We start from the raw sequence: 20411 nt of genomic DNA, 5'->3' as shown, positions 1-20411 counted from the left end.
CTTAAAAACAACCACCAAGCAATTAATACAACTTAATCAAAATGGTATAAAAGGCCATCCAGACAGAGTATGAATTTATAGTATTTTTAGAGATTATGTAGTTTTGTAACTTCCACATTTAAGGAATACAACTTCCACAACTAAGGAGTTTGGCATCAGTCCCCAAGGCCTCTGTACCACCCCTTTCCTCAATTTATAGGCATTTGTGTTAGAGTGGAGTCATCCTTGGAGTCAATGATACCTTGCCCCTCTCCTCAGACAATCAAGCTTGGAGGGAGCTTAAGTAAAGGTAAGATGATTCTAAGCCTCCTCCCCAAGTCTTCCCACCTTTTACTTCTTTATTCTGCACAACCCCTGTATATGCATTGGAAAACATCTTTTTATTTTAGTCAGGTAAAAATGTAGACCACTTCATGAAAAATATTAATATGTTTAATAATAAAATCCTAAAAGAAGAGTCCAGTTGGACATGTTTTCATGACTGAGTCACCATATTTTTAAGGAAAAAAAAAAGATTCATTGTGCATTTGCTATACTAAGTTTCAGAAGGCAATAAAATTGGTCCTGGTCCTGACTCTAGGTAATACACTTTAATCTCAGAAAGATGGACTTTGTACCAATTCCTGGATGAGGCAAAATCAAAAGGTAGGAAGTAGAGATCGCTAGGTATGATGGATCATCCAATTACCCTAGAATCCAAAGAGTTATGTGCTCAAATACAAAGGAAATGCTAATATATTTTAAATGTGTTTAATTTTTTTGAACAAATTGAACTTTCATTTGTAAATATGGTCATATTTCCTCAAATCCTGAGTCTGCCACTTACTAACTATGTAACATTGGGTATGGTATTTACTCCTCAATGTCTCAATTCCCTCATCTGTAAAATGAGGATAATAGTATCCCCAAGTGTGCATGGGGAGAAGATTAAATGAACATATGTAAAGCTCATAGGACAATGCCTAGTAAGTACTTTATAACCGGATTCTTAATTATGGAATTACTGATATTTTATTGTTTTTGTTTAAATTAACTAAGGTAACTGTGTTTTCCCCTCTTATTTTGCTATGAAAACTAAATGGAAATACATTTCCATCCATTCAAGCTAAGAGTGGTTTTAGTGATGTGAGCACGTAACATTGTTCTCCAGAAATAATTTAAAATTCTTATCCAGCTTCTATTTGATTCATTCTTTGGCTCATTTGAACAGACTCACTTTTTGAATGACTTACTTGATATTGTACAGAAATGTAGCTGACTAATTGAAAAAGAATCTTTTACTCATTTTTTAAATCACCTGATCTCTTGAAAAATAAAGATAAAATGAAGTAACCAGGAGGTTTCCTCACAGTATAATGAATGTTAAATATGAAAATGACCAAGAACTTTCAATGAATAAAATTCTTTCAGTACCAGTTATAACTGTCTATTTAGGGTGTGGTTTGAATATTTTGATTGTACTAACAAGTAATTTTGGCCAAACATCCAACATGACTAAATCTAGCTGAATCGGATGGGATTTGAGCTAGTCTAAAAATACTTGTAAGTTCTATTTTACAGATTATATCTACCAAAAAGTCATATTTTTAATGGCATATAAGTATGAAATACTGGCTGGAGGACAAACCCTCCTCCACCTTTAGGACCCAGGATCCTCTCGTAGAAAGATACTCCACAGTACCTCCAGGCCACAGTTGTTGCTGCATTAGCCTCTCCACTCTTACAGGGCTGTCTTAGCCCAGGGCTTGGGGGTCCTCTGTTTATGGATCCCACAGATAAATCTGGGAGATCCATTTGATATGGAAGGGGAGTGGGAATTATTAAGCCTGGAGAATCATCTCATCCCTGAGGCATTGTACAAGGGGGCAGGAAAGCCCCAGATGTGTGAAATGTAATAACGACAACACAAAATTGAACTTTGATCTTCTCAGAACTGATAACCTATTGCCTAAAACACAGTAGCTCAGAATATTATCTGAGGGGCGCCTGGGTGGCTCAGTCAATTAAGTGTTGGAGTCTTTGTTTCAGCTTAGGTCATGATCTCACAGTCCCTAAGTTCGAACCCTACATCAGGCTATGACAGTGCAGAGCCTGCTTAGGATTCTGTCTCCCCCTCTCTCTGCCCTTCCCTCACTCTCTCTCTCTCAAATAAAAATAAACTTAAAAAAAGGGTACTATTTGAGTAAATAAATTAGTGAACAAAGTATTAATACACTGTACCAGAGATATCACAGGGGGATGATTTCAGGTGTTAGAAATACAAATACATTATATATAATTTTTATTCTGATTATATAAAACTCCTGTTAAGTCCAGCTAATAATGAAAGTCATTTTCCACTGTATCTAATTTTCATGGAGCACGATGACTTTCAAAAAAAAATGAGGTGTTAGATATATTCCAGAGAGAGTTCGGCTTAATAGTAGGAAAAAGTACTAATCATGGGAACGATACAGTAAAGGATGGGATGCCTTTTTAGAGAGTGATGTCCACATGGTAGAAAGCAGTTAAGCTGAGACTGGTCAAAACTGTCCAGGCTTGTTGTAGAAAGGACTCCTGCAATGAGTGGAATATTTTAACTTCTAAGGTCCTTTTCAATTCTAAGATTATATGACATTGCTTTAGGATGCTACAACTTCAGAGTAAAAACCCCATGCAAATCCTGAGTATAATCCCACAGTTTTATTCCATCTGGAGACCGGTGCACGTACAGTATGTATGATTTGGATGGATTCAAGTTCTGTTGACTCAAGCAGAAGGAAGCAGCATTAGAAAAGGTTTATTGAAGTTTTCCTAAAAGAATTTAGCTTAATTTTTGCTGATTTAGCCCAAGAACTATAAACTTCAAGTTCTAAAAATTGAGTTTTGGTTGATTTGCTATAATTTTTACTACATTTCATAAATTCTCCCTTCTCTTTTTAGAAAGATTTGATCACTCCCCTGTCAGACTCTATTTTAAACATCAAGATCAAGCTCCTAAAGTTCATGTCCGTTTAGAGGACACCAGGATATATGTCCATATATCACCAGAAGTTAGCGACTGTTAGGCTAAATAGAATAGCAAAGTCCTTCTACTTAAGAAGTACAAGGTAAAGAAGAGAGCATTGTTTCCCATTTGTTTTATGGGTGATGATCAAAGATATGGGGGGGGGGGGCGGCGCCTGGGTGGCTCAGCCAGCTAAGCTTCCGATCAGCTCAGGTCATGATCTCACAGTTCCTGAGTTCAAGCCCCGCATCAGGTTCTGTGCTGACAGCTCAGAGCCTGGAGCCTGCTTCAAATTCTATGTCTCCCTCTCTCTCTTTGCTCCTCCCTTGCTCATGCTCGGTGTCTCTCTCCTTCAAAAATAAATAAAAAACATTAAAAAAAAAGATAAAAGGGGAAAAAATACAGAACCAAAATCTAGGCTGTGAAGTCAAATTTGTTTAGGGACGTTGGGCTTAAAATTGTCAGTTAAGCAGTCTCCTCTAATTTTTACTTTTCTAATGTGCCTCATGAGGAGGACCTAGCGACAATATTTCCACATATATTTGTTCATGGAAATCTTTTATAAAACTCCTTTGGTATAGAGGATTCATAATACCATTTATAATTTTGATTAGTGTAAAACATATACACGTAAGAGTTTGTTTTCCTTTGAAAATGACAGTAGGAGTATTTACCTGTTTTGTTCATTTCTGTACCCTTGGTGTCTGGTGCTCGATAAATATTTAATGAAAAAAATTAGCAATTGTGCTACTGCCAAAAAAAAAAAATCCAAATGGTCTCCTCTATTAGTCTTCTCACCTCCCCACTTCTTCCTGATTTACCCCCTCATAATAAGCCTCAGACCTTACAGTAATAGGAGATTTTAGCATTTATCAAATATATATGTATTCATGATCTTACCTGATCCTCACAGAAACATAGGTAGAGAAATATTATCATTCCTATCTCATCAATAGAGAAAATAGAGGTTCAGAAAGGTTAAAGAGTCACTCAAAGTCTAGTCACTACTGACTAAAACACAAATCCCTTTTTCAAGATTCCACATCCAGGATGTCCTCTACTAAACATGAGCATTTATGCCAGCTTTGCAGTTACAATCAAGAAAAGATAAAGCCTGAGCAGTTTCTGCTACATTTGACTTTTTTTGGCTTTCACTTGTATCTTTTGTAAATCTGTGATGTAATTTCTATTTCCTCAGCATCTCCTTGCAAACATTGTTACTATTTTTATCTATAATAGCATAAAAGGTAAGAACCTTTCCTCTAACCCTGGTAACACTGTCCAAGTTTTGAAAAATAAGATTCTCACAGGGCGCCTGGGTGGCTCAGTCAGTTAAGTGTCCAAGTTCGGCTCAGGTCATCATCTTGCAGTTTGTGGTTCAACTCCCACGTCAGGTTTGTGCTGATAGCTCAGAGCCTGGAGCCTGTTTCGGATTCTGTGTCTCTCTCTTTCTCTGCCCCTCCCCTGCTCGCGCTGTGTCCCTCTCTCAAAAAATGAACATTAAAAACATGTTTTAATAAAAAAAAAAAAGAAAGAAAAATAAGATTCTCCAGTTATATTTGATGAGTGTGGATGCAGGATCCTGGAAGAACCTCAAGAAAGCAATTATCCTTACAGTAGTCAAATGTTTAAAACGCCCAAAACACATCGTTGTATATACTACTTTTTAAAATCTCCTTTAGGTGGCCAGTGTTTCATCATTTAGACAGTAAGAACTTCTTCCCCACTTCTAGTCAAATTCTGTGGGCATGTGTTAAGTCTATTTTATCTATGTTTCTGACTCTTTGGAAATGAAGGACCTCTGGTCTTTTCTTCCTGAGTCTTACCTATAGAGTAAGGGAAAATATGGTCTTCTCATTCTTTCTTTCTTGCCTATCCCTAACCATTGTAATTCATTGCAATGGTTATGAACCATTGCAATGGTAATGAACCATTACCTTCATTGTAATCTGAAGAGAACAACAATTAGCTATACTATTTAAAGACAATGAAAAGATTAACTTCCTCCTCTGCTTTTAACATGATTGAGTGATTTTTTAAAAACAATCTGTACTGTTCATTTATTTTTGAGAGACAGAGTATGAGTGGGGGAGGGGCAGAGAGAGACCGAGCCACAGAATCTGAAGCAGGCTCTGAGCTGTCAGCACAGAGCCCAACATGGGGCTTGAACCCACAAGCCATGAGATTATGACCTGAGCCAAAATCAGATGCTTAACTGACTGAGCCACCCAGGTGCCCCTTGAGTGATTATTTTTGTTTTTAAAAACAGATTTCATAGGTGTAAGCTAGCAAGCATATGGTCATTTATTAACCCCTTGTTCTACTAAGTGCTTTAGCCAAAAAGAATAATGGGTACCATTCCTATTTCAAAGTAGTCTTAATTCACCAGAGCATAGTAGGTAAGCATGGGACTAGAAGAATGTCATTTCAAAGTAGCACATATTAGTGTGGGAACATAGTAAGCCCCGGACTGTTCCTTGGTCTTGTTAGAGTGAGGTCTCTCTAAATCCCAAAAGAATAGAGTTGTTATCCAGGGAACACTGTGTAGTAAAGCAAAGTCTAGGGAGGGATATTCATGGAGGCCTATGATTTAGAGAAGATAAGGGGATCTTCTATGAACACAAAATGGTATCACCAAAGGCAAAGAGATAGTAACAAGCAGGCTATGTTCAGGGTAAGAGGCAACAAGCCAGATAGGCTGGAGCAGAAGGTCTGTTTGGAGAGCTCAGGTAGATGAGATTACATAATAGGAGGCCCTTTACATTTCTTTTCCATATAGTACTTTCATATTGCTGAAGGCAGAGTAATTATAACACCTGAATACTCACTACAATTCACTTTTTTGGTGGCTTCTTTTTTCAGGTGTTTATTGATAAACAATAAAATAAACTGAGTTATGGAACATCTAATCAGGTTTTTATCTATTATATAAAAGAAGCATTTTTTCTCTTAAAAAATCATCTATTTTATAACTTAAGAGAATTCATAGTTTGGTCATTTATTCATTCTTGGGACTAATGTAAGCTAAGTTTTTATCATGGATCAAGCACTATACTAGATGTTGGTGACACAGCATTGAATACTTCAGCCCCTACTGTCAGGTAATCTATACTCTAATAGGTTAGATTAGATTAAACTACTGCTTTCTTTCTAGCAATTAATTCTTCAATTCCAAAGAACACCTGGCATGTCATGCAATGGATAGGAGTAAAATCAGTCAAATAAGTGACAAGCATATTTGATGATTTCTATGCCAGGAACCCTGCTATATGTTACAGAAAATCCAAAGGATAGTATAATTGGGTTTCTGACATCAAGAAGAAAATCTCCTGGGAGAACTGGCCACACACAAAATTACTGGATAGTCCACACCCAGGACTAGCAGATCATTAGAGGACAGGAAGAAAACAAAGACAAAAAGCAGGCAAAGTGGTGTAGCAACAGTCTTATTTGCATCAGTGTCTCCTACAGGCTACTCATAAAAAGTAACTTTGACATTCATTGACTAGGTCAACAGAAAAATGATCCAGATATTCATCTCACTTCCCTCCTACCTCTACTCCCTAAAGGAGTTTTATCAGTGCTGTTGAATTTAACAAATCACCCAGGTGTCAGCCTTGGGCCTCCACCATTCATCTAAGACCTGATCCCCCTGAAAATGAAGAAGTGGAAGTAGAAAAAGACAAGTAAAGAGTGAAGGTGAGAATAGCCTAGTCTTTACAATCTATCGCAGTGATTTCTAGTCATCCCCCTCCCACTGTCCCACCTGAGAAGAACAAAAGGACTGACTTGTACACTCCCCCCCACTTCACTCTTCTTGTGATCCCCTAGTCAGCCCCCCACTCTTCTATTTCTGCCCTCCTCACTAGCATCTTCTGTCACTGGTTCACCCTGGCTTAGACTCAATAGGAAACCCTTTTTCCATCAATTAACAGCTATTGAGAAGAGATCAGCTTCTTCACTGCCTTCAAAGGACCAAGAAAGCATCCAAAGAAAGCAAAGCTCTAAGTGGTTTCCATGGAGCTTTGCAGCCTAGAAATATAGGAGATAGCTTTCTTTCTAAACACCTTAATTATCATAATAGCTCTTTAACACACTACTCAGAATAATAAACACAAATGTTTCTAGTTTTTTACAAGAATAGATTAATTTCACCAGGCTGAAAGGGAGAAGGTTAAGAATAAGGAGGTTAAGAGTAGGAAGAGTCTCCTACCATCCCAAAGCAATCTCATAGAAATGAGACACTAAGAATATAGGTTAAGTGGGCACCATCATTCTAATGTCAAGTGAGTATTTTAATGTTTTTATTTTTAGATGTATTATCAATGGATCTCATGGTTTTTAAGTATTTTTTATACCTTCTAACTGTAAAATAGATATAAAGAACTTCATAAAAAATATAAAGACAAAATCAAAATCAACACAGAGGGAAAAACTGAGAGCTTTCCCACTTAGGTCAGGAACAAGACAGGGATGTCCACTCTTGCCACTGTTAATTCAACATAGTGTTGGAAGTCTTAGCTTCAGCAATCAGACAATGCAAAGAAATAAAAGGCATCCAAATCGGCCACGAGGAGGTCAAACTTTCACTCTTCGCAAATGACATGATACTCTATATGGAAAACCCTAAAGATTCCACCAAAAAACTGCTAGAACTGATTCATGAATTCAGCAAACTTGCAGGATATAAAATCAACACAAAGAAATCGGTTGCATTCCTATACACCAACAATGAAGCGACTGAAAGAGAAATCAAGGAATCAATCTCATTTACAATTACACCAAAAAACATAAAATACCTAGGAATAAATCTAACCAGAGAGGTGAAAAATCTATACATTGAAAACTATAGAAAGCTTTTGAAAGAAAATGAAAAAGACACACAAAAAATGGAAAAAGACTCCATGCTCCCGGATAGAAAAACAAATATTGTCAAAATGTCAAAATGTCAATGCAAAAGCAATCTACATATTCAATGCAATCCCTATCAAAATAACACCAGCATTCTTCACAGAGCTAGGACAAACAATCCTAAAATTTGTATGGAACCAGAAAAGACCCTGAATAGCCAAAGCAATCTTGAAAAAGAAAACCAAAGCAGGAGGCATTACAATCCAAGACTTCAAGCTGTACTACAAAGCTGTAATCATCAAGACAGTATGGTACTGGCACAAGAACAGACACTGAGATCAATGGAACAGAGTAGAAAACCCAGAAATGGACCCACAAATGTAGGGCCACCTAATTTTTGACAAAGCAGAAAAGAATATCCATTGGAATAAAGACAGTCTCTTCAGCAAGTGGTGCTGGGAAAACTGGACAGCGACATGCAGAAGAATGAACCTAGACCACTTTCTTACACCATACACAAAAATAAACTCAAAATGGATGAGAGACCTCAATGTAAGACAGGAAGCCATCAAAATCCTCAAGGAGAAAGGAGGCAAAAACCTCTTTGATCTTGGCCGCAGCAACTTCTTACTCAACACGTCTCCAGAGGCAAGGGAAACAAAAGCAAAAATGAACTACTGGGACCTCATCAAAATAAAAAACTTCTGTATAGTGAAGGAAACAATCAGCAAAACTAAAAGGCAACCGACGGAATGGGAGAAGATATTTTCAAATGGTGTATAAGATAAAGGGTTAGTATCCAAAATCTATAAGAACTTATCAAACATAACACCCAAAAAACAAATAATCCAGTGAAGAAATGGGCAAAAGACATGAATAGACACTTTTCCAAGGAAGACATCCAGATGGCCAACCAACACATGAAAAAATGCTCAATATCACCCATTATGAGGGAAATACAAATCAAAATCACAATGAGATACCACCTCACAGCTGTCAGAATGGCTAACATTAACAACTCAGGCAACAACAGATGTTGGCGAGGATGCAGAGAAAGAGGATCTCTTTTGCATTGGTGGTGGCAAGGCAAGCTGTTGCAGCCACTCTGGAAAACATTATGGAGGTTCCTCAAAAAACTAAGAACTACCCTATGACCCAGCAATTGCACTACGAGGCATTTATCCAAGGGATACAGGTGTGCTGTTTCGAAGGGATACATGCACCCCCATGTTCATAGCAGCATTATCAACAATAGCCAAAGTATGGAAAGAGCCTAAATGTCCATCAATGGATGAATGGATAAAGAAGATGTGGTACACACACACACACACACACACACACAACAGGGTATTACTTGGCAATCAAAAAGAATGAAATCTTGCCATTTGCAACTATGTGGATGGAACTAGAGGGTTTTATGCTAAGTGAAATTAGTCAAAGACAAATATCATATTACTTCACTCATATGAGGACTTTAAGACACAGAACAGGTGAACACAAGGGAAGGGAATCAAAAATGATATAAAAACAGGAAGGGGGAAAAAACATAAGAGACTCTTAAATATGGAGAACAGAGGGTTACTGGAGGGTTTGTGGGAGGGGGATGGGCTAAATGGGTAAGGGGCATTAAGGAATGAACCCCTGAATCATTGTTGTACTCTATGTTAAGTAACTTGGATGTAAATTAAATAAATACATAAATACATAAATAAATAAATAAATCTCTTGGCTAGGATTGGAAAAAAAAATCAACAAAGAGAACTTTCCAGACACTGCAGAAGCTTCTCCATATGCCCTGTGTCAATTACACACCCATCATCCTTCCAAAGGAACCACTGTCCTTATTTTTGTAATTGATTCCCTTGCATGTCTTTATAGTTTATACTGAAGAGTATCTTTAGACATTAGAGTTTCATCTTGTCATTCCTTTTAATTTGATGGCTTTTAAAGCCCTTTAATTTATGAGTTCCTCCTCCATCTCTTTCTTGCCTTTACAATTTATCTTTTGAAGAATATGGATTGCTAGATTGTAGAATCTCCCAGTCTGGATTTTCTTGATTGAGGATGTAGTAGGTGATTCAGCATATCCTCCTATATTCCTGCAAATTGGCCACTGGGCCCAGAGGCAAGGCTGGACTTCAGTTCTATTCCTTAGGCCAAAGGACAGGTAGAAGCAGTGTGGAGGGTGCATGGGGCTAGGTTGCTCCTACCCTTAGGTCCTTACTCTGTTCCTCATGTACTCACCTGTTCTCAGATTGGGCAAATCCTCTCCAAATTCCAGTTGCTATCTCAAGTTGGCCCTCAGGACCTTCCAGTAAGTACCTGCTGGCTGTATTGGGGTTTTCTCATTCTCAAGTCTGTCAGATGTCCCCATCTCCAGTTATTCAAAGGCCTCATGGCTGTTGGTGGTGCCTCCTGCATCCATCCTCATATTTAGGGGTTCATAGGGCTACCTTGGCACCTGTTTCATGGTAAATACTTTTCTTAGGTATTTGATTTCAGTGAGTAGTTTCCCTTATGCCTTTTGTGTATTTAGGAAGACCCCAAAATTAGACTGCCACTATTTCAGCCATCTCCCCAGAATTCTGTTAGTGATATTTTTTTTTATCATATAGGAATAGAATCTTGAATTTTTAATGAGAAAAATATTTCATATTCAGAAAACTGCTTTACTGGAAACTTTGGAAGAACATACTTATTATATGTATTAAGAGATGCTTATCAGGTTGTTTATCATTCCAAAGTTACACTGCTGTCAAAATCCTGTTTGTAGCATTGCACTCTTTTTTAGCCATTTACAGGAAATACTTTTGTTGCTAATATTCCAGTTATCTGTAGACATTGCTACTCCAAACTCTTTCACACACAGATGGTAAAGATACAAAGGACTTTTCTGTTTAAATAAACCTCTTGAAAGCTCACTCCTGAGCATGACTTTTCTCTGACTTCCTGAATACAGCATTTCCACTGTCTTTATTACCAAATCTAAGTGCTCATTCCTACTTATTCTAAATAGGTACTATGATCTCCCCTGGCCACAGAGGTTCATACCCAGATTTCCAGACCTTTGATCTACTTCTGATGCTTTAACCCTCTCAGCTTATTTATCTGAGACCTGGAGCCCTGCCCATGTCTTTATGGAGTTGGCTTTGTCTTGATCCTACGCTGGACTGGCCAGCCCCCATTGTCATCAATGTCCTGGCATTGTATACACCATATGGTATATTATAATGTGGTCTGATTTTTTCCGATATTATATAATACTTTCATGTGTTCTTTAAACATCTCTAAAAGTAAAAGTGGTAAAGAATGCATAGTTTCCCATCACATAGTTAGGCTACACTGTATTTAACCATGCGCCTAACATGAGTAGTAGAATGTTTTCAATTATTTTTCAAGAAAAGCAACTACAAGTTTGAAATTGTATTAATTTTTAAACAAGAAAAAAGTCACAGCTGCATCACTTCCAAATTTAGGCCCAGATTTGCTTGTAGACACTTTGACTAGGGCAGTATAAGTCTTTTGGAATCACTACTATCTCTATCCTTAAGGGGTTCCCCTGACTCTCTGATTCTCTGGAAGCTCTAGTTGCAAATCTTGATTCCAGAAAATAAGAAGCAATTCCTGTGAGGGAAGAGTTCTCTCTGATCTTTCATCTCTAAAACCCTCCTTAGAACACAGTGCTTCTCATTCAATACCTCCTCTTCCGTTGCCAACACAGGGCAGTCCTATGGCAGCAATGTCCTGGAAGACAATGAGTTGCTAAATCTAAAACAGCTTTTTTTCTCTATGTTGAGATGAGTAATGTCCTTCAAAAGATGCTGCATCAGCAGGGAAACTTGGGTTAGGATTCACTGCCTGAGACACAGGTCACAACACCTGCTGGGTAGTGAAGCTGGAGGGGGAGGCCATGAGACAGGTCACAGAGACTCAGGTCAACAGAGATTCCAAAGGAAGAGTCAAACAATCTGCCTCCAGTGCCTGTCAGGAAGACATCATATTCCATCCTTAGGCTGAATTAGATGCTTGAGATCTAAGAGGAGTCACTGTTGGAGGAAGGGCAGCTGAATGGTACAGAGTAGAATCACTGAAATTGGGCCCAAGGTTCAGCTTCTGAACCAGATGCTAGAGGAAGCCTTCCCTCTTTGAGCCAGTTTACACCTAGTCTCAGTGAAGTGTCCTCTTTTGTGTTCCCCAAGTCCCATATCTTTCCTGTCATCATAAAAATACCACTAGTTTGTGAGTGCCTGTCTACTTTTCCATCTCTCCTTGAGCCTATGAGCTCCTACAAAGGTTTGTGTACCTCACTTAGGAGCTGCTATACCTGTAGTTCCCAACCTTGGCAAACCTAAACCACCTGTAGAACTTTTAAAAAATACAAATGCTGGAGCTCTACCCCAAATATTCTACGGGCTTGGAATGAAGTCCACATCTATGCTTTATAAGTCCCCAGATGTTTCTAATGTACAACGTGAGGGGTGGGAATCACAGACTTAAACCACTTTTAGTGTCTAAGATATAGATGCCCAGTAAATATATGATAGATTCCTGAATGAAAAAATAAATGAATGACTCAATGCCAGTTTCAATCAGTTAGGATGCAGCTAGAACAAGGCAGGAACTCGTCTGACCCATGTAACTCCAAGGCTTAAATACTTTGCAAGCAACAAGCTCCTTCTCTTTCCCCTGATTAAGGGGCAAAATTCAAGAACATTTCTGCTGAGTGTAAACATTATTCATGGACAGTGGGTCACTGTTGCCTGAAACTGCTAATAATGAGTTTTTGAAGATACAGAGAATAAACCAGAGCTGGTTGCCATACCATGGGCAGAGTTTGGTCTCTCTCTTCTTTGGAAAGCAAAGGGCATCTGCCTATAAGACCATTGCATGTCATTGCTGGGCTACCTGTTTCCCCTGTTCTGAGATGTTTTAAAATTTTATTCTATTGTAAAAAGTACATTTATTAAGCAAATATATTCTATAGTTATGGGGTATTGTAACAGAAAATGCAGCAGATTATATTTCTCTGATTCTCTCTCACACAGTGTGGTTGAACCATCTTGCTTTTCAGCACAGATTTGAGCAAGGATTTAAGGCTTAGAGTTTTATTCAGAATGAGAATACCTTATGACAAACCTTATAAAGTTTTGCAAGTGTTCACAAGAGACATTATAATTTCAAAGAGTCTGTTTACAAATTTAAGAATGTGTGTGCTCCATATTCAGTCAGTAGCTCATGTCCAACTTTGCGTGTCACTCAAATATTACCATAGGAATTACGTTAGGAATCTCATCAACAATCGGGGAACCTAGAGAGTCGCTCTTGTCATCTTGTCAGCTTTAATTTAAAAAAAAAAAGTAAACTTTACTAAAATGACTTACCTAGACCCAGAGTTCTGAATTCATAAGCTTTTGGAGAGACTGAACTTTAGAGATGTTAGCCACTAGCATTTATTATGTGCTAGGCACACTACTAAGTCCTTTACACTGTTCGACCTTTGAAATAACACTATGAAGTTAATACTATTACTGTCCCATTTTTTCATATAAGGAACCAAGGATGGAGAGATTAAGGAAATACTCAAGAATCACACCCTGAGTTAGGAGCTGGATTGCTCTGGCATCTGACTCCGGACCCTGTGTTCTTGCACCTTCTCTGTATTCCATTACTGAGCCCCTAATAAGTTCATGCACTGGGGGAAGGCATAGCAGTTATAGAGTAGCATCTATTAAAGTCCTTTGTCTTTAGGAAGTTTATAGTTTACTGAATTGGAAATATAAGCATTTTGTATGTAAATAACTTTAAAAAATATTAAAAACTTTAAAAGAATTATAACTGAAGTTGTGTAAGAGGAGAGACTTTCCTGGTGGAGGGGTCAGGGAGGACCTCATGAAGAACATGGCATTTGACTTCAGCCTCAGATCCTGGATGGATGGATGGATGGATGGATGGATGGATGGATGGATAGATGGATTTTTAGGGCAGTGGTATCCAGTTTTATGGCAAATTCTGCATTATGAATGCAACCAGTGGTTGGCTCTGACAGAGATCTAATCCTAAATAGTTTAAACAAAAATGGGAATGAATTATAAGAATGCTGGCAAGTCTCAAGTTGGAACCAAACCACAGGGCATAGGGATGTACTGGGCCATGGAAATTACTAGAAGCCAGTATTTACACTCCTTCAGAACACTGTCTCTTATCTGTGTTTTTCCATGCATGCTTGCCCTTTATCAGAGTCAGATTTAATGTTTTCTTTAGAAAGATAAATAATTTTTAATGTTGTACACAGCCTGGGAGTTCCTCAGCATTGTTTGAACTTACGAAGTTTTTAGAATGATATAGTTGTAAAGAATACAGTTTGGGGGAATTATTTCTGAGGCCCTTTGCTTTTTGTTTTTTTCCTGATAGCTTCAGGCAAAGAGTTGATTTGGTAGTTTTATGTGTGTTTACTTCAAAATTTAAAATCCCCTCAAAAATGCGTATTCTCCTTTCTTTAGAAAAAAATTATCTTCACTTGTCAGACGAGGTTCATAGTTTCTGCAAGAAAATAAGTATTACCGAAGAGTAGATGTTTAATACTGCTTCAACAAATCTAAGGCTTAAGTTAAAGCTAAAATAAAATCAATATATTCCAGATACAGTAAAATCTTGGATTGAGAGTAATTTATTCTGCACATGTCCCACAGGAGGAGCAAATATTTCTAATAAATTTTAATTTGATAAATGAGAGAAGTCTTGCAATACAAGTAGTACATGACACCGAACATCACATGATCACAACTGAGCCAATGGTTCTTCTCTCTCACTCTCCGTGAGATTATGGGTGATTGTCTCCCATGCTTAGATGCTTGGTCTCATGTCATGGTATTTGGCAGAAATCAGTGATTTTTCAGTATGTTGGAAGGTGCCCTCAACTGGCACTAGTATATTTTTTGTCACCCCAAAGCACCTATAGACAATCCTAGACTTTTTCCACAAAAGAGTAAGCTTAGGAATGCTTTGCTTTGTTATGGGTCAGGCTGCCTGCAGATATAGACCCTTTCTTCTGCTGCCTTTATTGCCTCTTAAATTAGATACAGTATATGACAAGAGTTTATTAATACTGTACTGTAGTCGACATCCGTGTGAGTGTATATAATGGCCCCCATGCAGAAAAGATTCCATTGAGCCAATAGATAGCAGTGATTCTGCAGTGATAGTGAACGTCGTCCTACACAATAACCCTCCTCTCTCTTGTCTCCCTCACACCAGCCACAAAGGTTTTCAAAGGTAAGTGCAGATTAACTTGTTTATTTACCTTCATTTGTATTCTCTTTATTATTTTGTATTACAGTATTGTAATCATTTTTATATGAATATTTTTGGGTTGTAGAATGAATCATATGAGTTTCCATTATTTCTTATTGGGAAATTCACTTTGATATTCAAGTGCTTTGGATTACAAGCATGTTTCTGGAACAAATTATGCTCATAAACCAAGGTTCTACTGTATTTGCCTTTATAACAACTCATTTTTTTGCTTTAAATATGAATTTTTACAACAAAAATTAAATAGATCATCTCACCCAAATTAAAATGAAAGAATATAGAGGAATTAACGTTCATAAGCACCTAATACTTGGTAGACAGTTCAGTTAGGTTACCTTTTATCGTCCTAGTATTATAAAATATATGTGATTACTTGACTTCCACAGATAAACTAAGTTTCAGAAGTGGTAAAATGATTGCCAAGACCACAGCTAATAAATGCCGCAGCTAGGATTCAAACCCAAATCATTCAGGTTACCAAAATAGTATCTTCAAATACAGTTATTTATGTTAATATTTTATTCCACTTATCTGAAGGTAGGGAATGCAGTAACATCTAGAAGACTGGCAGGTTTTATATATTAATTATTACCAAATGAAGAAATTATTATTTTTAAAATCTGTACAGTAACCCAGTTTTTACATATTCCAGATTTCAAAGTTTTATTTAGTGATGTGTAATGATCAATAAGCAAAAAAGATAAAAAAAAGAAGAAGACAAGGAGGAGAGAAGTCACAGGGGTGTTCTTGCATTAAGTTCCTTGTGTTCACTCTATCTGCTGAAAGTGGAACCATATGTATTCTCTGTTTCTCTTCTGACAAATGTTATTTATTCTGTCCATTACATTTCCTTCTGTCTTGTTATGTTATCCTTGCTGCACTACATTAGATTAGACCACTTCTTGATGAAAAGGTCAGGGCCATGTATTACCAACTCTTGTCGCCTTCTCTGCAGAGGAGTTAATTTGTGTAGGCACGCCTTGTGGCGTAGCTGCTCCAAAGTAATGGTGAAGTTATGTTTTACTATTTCAACACTAGTCTCTATTTCTTCCATTTTCGGCCTGCAATAAAGTCTTCAATATGAAATGAACCTTCACCCTGTGAGCTACTCTTGGTAACTGTGGTCGTCTCTTGGGTCTTTGCACTGTTATACCTAACAAAGCTGATTTTTTAATGGCTTTTACTGCTGCTTGAGAATATTCTGCTTGGTGAGCATTCTTGACTGATTACCGTGAGGAAGTGAGCTCTATCTTCTGCTGTCATCCAGGTATCTATTACCGGATCACTGTGAACACGGGTCTGTCTACCCATCAATGCATGTTACTAATTTTCCTCTCAACACTGTTCAATTACTTGCTCACAGGCTGCATTCAGCAATTTGTTCATGATATCTGCTTGGTGGGGTAGATAATGTCCTGGTCAAAATGACAGCCATGTCTGCAAAGTGTGTACTCTCATTGTTAAGGAAAGCACAGGATTCTAAGTCTGTGAACTGAACTCATCATGTACATTTTCCTACTCTAAGCTTCTGGTTCTTTTTATATATGGAAACATTTTAATTAACAAGTGGAAGATGCTCACTAAAAACAAATCAGGTAATATGAAAGTGTTTCCAGTCCTATCATGGGTACTTGTATGTTTATTCTCCAAGACTTTAAATCATACACATATGAAACTTACATTCTACTTTCTTCCCCCACTCCCCTGCATAATTGAATAATGTGCATCCTGTTAGGCTATTTCTCACACACAAATTTTCATAACTTATATAGAGATTTTTTCCCTCTTTTAGTGTGGCTTCATATTTCATAATAAAATATGATTCATTTGCTATTTTACAATTTATAAACATATAGGTTGTATCTAATTTTTTAACCATTATAAAAATGTTGCCATTAACATCTTTAGTCATATATATCTTTATATAGATATAGATATACACACACATATATATGTAATTCATATAGATATAGATATAGATATAGATATACACACACATATATATGTAATTCTGTACAACAGGTTCATAGAAAATGGAGATGACTAGTGTAATATTTTAAGAAACAACCACAATAATAGGAAGGACTTTGTATATGCCACGTACTTTTGTTAAGTCTCTTACAGGTAATAACACATTGAATCTTTACAACATTTGAATGAGGCAAGTGCTGCTATTATTTCTGTTTTACAAATGAGGTAATTAAAGCACAGAGAGATTAAGTAACTTGCCCAAGGTCACCCACCTAATAGGTGGTGGAGGCTGCATGCAAATCCAGGTAATATGGCTCAGAGACTGAGGTCTTATCTTCTACGCACACTGCATCGTAACAATGTTGCATCTCCAAAACTTACTTTCCAAATATTTTTTTTTTACATCAGTTATCCTACCTGCTTTTCAATAGTGGATATTGTCAAACATTTTAGACAATTGTAGTTGAAACTATTTTAATATTGGTGTAACTTCATGATGAAATAAAGTTTGGTAGGAGAAAACACAGGAATATAGGATGAGGCAGAATATTATTAATCGCCAAAATGGGCGGTATAAATAAAAATGCAGAAGTGGCTCCAAGTGACATTGAGCAACATAGACTGGACTGATGGGGAAGCCATGGAGGGGTGGCGGAGCTTGGAGGGGGTAGTACTCGAATACATGGAATAAAGGCTTGTGAAAAGGGATATTGCTGGGTGTGGTGAGAGAGAAATTTGATTATAATTAATGAAGGCAGAATTTCTAAGGCCAAGAGTTACCTAGGGAATCTAGAATTTCCTGTCAAAGCACCAAGAGCCCTTGATTTTAAGAGAAGAGTAACAGGATGGAATCCGTATCTGGAGAAGTTTAGTCCTACTAAGTTGTATAAAATATAATTGAAGTACATGAAAACAAAGTGACATCATGGAAGGTGACATAGCTATCTAGATATGGTGATAAGGTCCTAAACTAAAAGAGTAGAAAGTCGAAGTAGAAAGTGAAACAAACTATGTGAAGAGTAATGCACAGCATTTAGTTATTATTAGGATCAGCAAATAAATCAGAAGGAAAGTTCCATACGGTTATCAATGATTTCAGCTTGGATGGAAGGAAGAATGGTGTTATCAAGGTTGGTTGGAAATGGACAGGTTGCCAGCTGGAGAGGTGTGAGAACACCTTAAATTAATTTTTGGATTTAATGAGGTTAAGTGACAGAGAAAACATCAAACAGGAGATTCATTAGACAATTGGCAAAGGAGTTCAGCTGAAAGATCAGGATAAGGACTAGAAATGTACATTTAAAAATTAATGAAGATGACAGTTGGCGGGGGGGCGGGGGTGGTGCCTGTGTAGCTCAGTCAATTAAGTGTCTGACTCTTGATTTCGGCTCAAGTCATGATCTTGTGGTCATGGGATGGAGCCCCATGCTGGGCTCTGCATTGACAGTGCAGAGCCTGCTTAGGATTCTCTTTCTGCCCCTCCCCTGTTCACAATCTCTCTCTCTCTCATAATAAATAAATATTTTTTTAGAAAGATTACAGTTGAAACTATAAAACCAAGTATTAGGACAAGAGAGGAGAGAGCCAAGGACTGATATGGGGAGTATCACACAACAAAGAGTTGAAATAAGAAAAAGGAGGCTCCAAAGAAGAGTAAGAGTAAACAAGAAGCAAACAGTGAACCAAGAAGGTAGACAGTGAAGAAGGCCAAGTGGGAAAGGACTGCAAGGAGGTAGCCAACTATATCAAGGTCAAAGACATAGCAAACGGCAAGGAACTGGAAAAAATTTGGGATCATTACGATTCCCAAAATTTCTGTGGAATTATGCTGCAAGATGAGATGACAGGAAACTAAATGAGAAATAAGTGAGAAAATGGACCGTACAGTCAAGAAATTTGAGAATAAAATATGAGAAATAACATATAAAGAAGTCAGAAGACCAGTATAAAGGCTGGTTGAGTTTTTTAAAAATTTGTGAATTAATCTCTGGAGGATTTATAAGAATCCTGAGAGACTCAGCTATTTATAATCTTTATCAAACTTTCTGCAAAAATGTATGGATGTATTATTTCAAACCCCTGTAATCAGTAGTTTGAAATTCCTATTTATTGAAAAACTTTGTGTTTCAATCAATATTAAATCATATTCCCCTGACACAAGTTTTAAAACCTTGTTTTAATAAGCTTATTTTATTTTGATTATAAAGGTAACATATGCATATTGGAAAACAATAGAAAATACAAAATATAGGGGCTCCTGGGTGGCTCCGTCTGCTGAGCATCTGACTTTGGCTCAGGTCATCAGTTCAAATTCCACTTGGGCTCTGTGCTGACAGCTCAAAGCCTGGATCCTACTTCAGATTCTATGTCTTCCTCTCTCTCTGCCCCTCTCCCATTCACACACTGCCTCTCTCTCTCAAAAATAAACATTTAAAAAAATATTTTAAAAAATACAAAACGGTATAAAAAAGGAAAAGATTACCTAGAAATTATTAAACTTTTGATAGTTGTCTTATATTTTAAGTACTTCAAAAGCTTTATATGCATTTATGTGTTCCTTTCATATAGTATTTCAAGCTAAGGATTTTACATGATATTATCAGCTTTGTCACTATTTCATGCTTATCTCCAATCCGATAGATATTTCATAACTTATTGTTTATTCTCGTTACAATATACTTAATTTTATTTTTCAAATTTCAATTAATATTTTAAACAGTTAACTATTTTTATAAGTGTAAATCATTATGTATTTAGAATTACATTTTGATAGAATTCCATCATGTAAATACTAAACCCAAAGTTGTGAATATCTAAAAAACATGCAATACCCAAGTATTTCTCCAACAAACGTTTGTTCCAACTTCCACTCCCATCAAAATGAGATTCGAATTTGATTTTTTTCACTAAAGCTCTAGCATTAGGTGGTTGTATTTGCTTAACACGTTTGCTAGTGTAATAGGTAATATGAGATATTTCATTGTATATTAATTTGATTACAAAAAAGTTAAACATTTTCAATACTAACTAATTGAACTTCTCTTAGTGAATTGTCTGGTTATGACCTATATTCACTTATTTACTGGCATCTTAGAGTTTATCGATTTGTATGATTGCTGTACAAATTAAGGGTAGTAACTCTCTATAACACTGCTGCCAACATTTTCTTGATCAATTGCTGAAGATGTCTTTTGACCTACAAATGTTTTCAATGTACTTTCCTTTGTGATTTATTCTTTAAGTCCCAGGAGTCTTTCCACATGCAAATATCAAATTAAAATTTGTCTATATT

The 20411-nt window shown here is 37.0% G+C and overlaps 1 protein-coding gene across 6 annotated transcripts in view; it reads left to right on the top strand.

Annotated features, from left to right (window-relative positions):
* The window catches only part of UNC13C (unc-13 homolog C), a 610270-nt gene that overhangs the window by 569227 nt on the left and 20632 nt on the right, over window positions 1–20411 (top strand). For 3 of the 6 annotated variants that reach the window (XM_019442063.2, XM_053889050.1, XM_053889048.1), the window contains one exon: window positions 15092–15109. The exons of the other annotated variants lie outside the window; for them this stretch is intronic. In XM_019442063.2, coding sequence (XP_019297608.2) covers window positions 15092–15109 — 18 coding nt within the window. The remainder of the gene's footprint in view (window positions 1–15091; window positions 15110–20411) is intronic. 6 annotated transcript variants of the gene reach the window in all.

This window comes from Panthera pardus, unplaced genomic scaffold (genome assembly GCF_024362965.1).
Source record: "Panthera pardus isolate Hobbes unplaced genomic scaffold, ASM2436296v1 HiC_scaffold_24, whole genome shotgun sequence".
Lineage (NCBI taxonomy): Eukaryota > Metazoa > Chordata > Mammalia > Carnivora > Felidae > Panthera > Panthera pardus.
The sequence above is the reverse complement of the archived record's forward strand: the minus strand, read 5'-3'. Positions and strand labels throughout refer to the sequence as shown.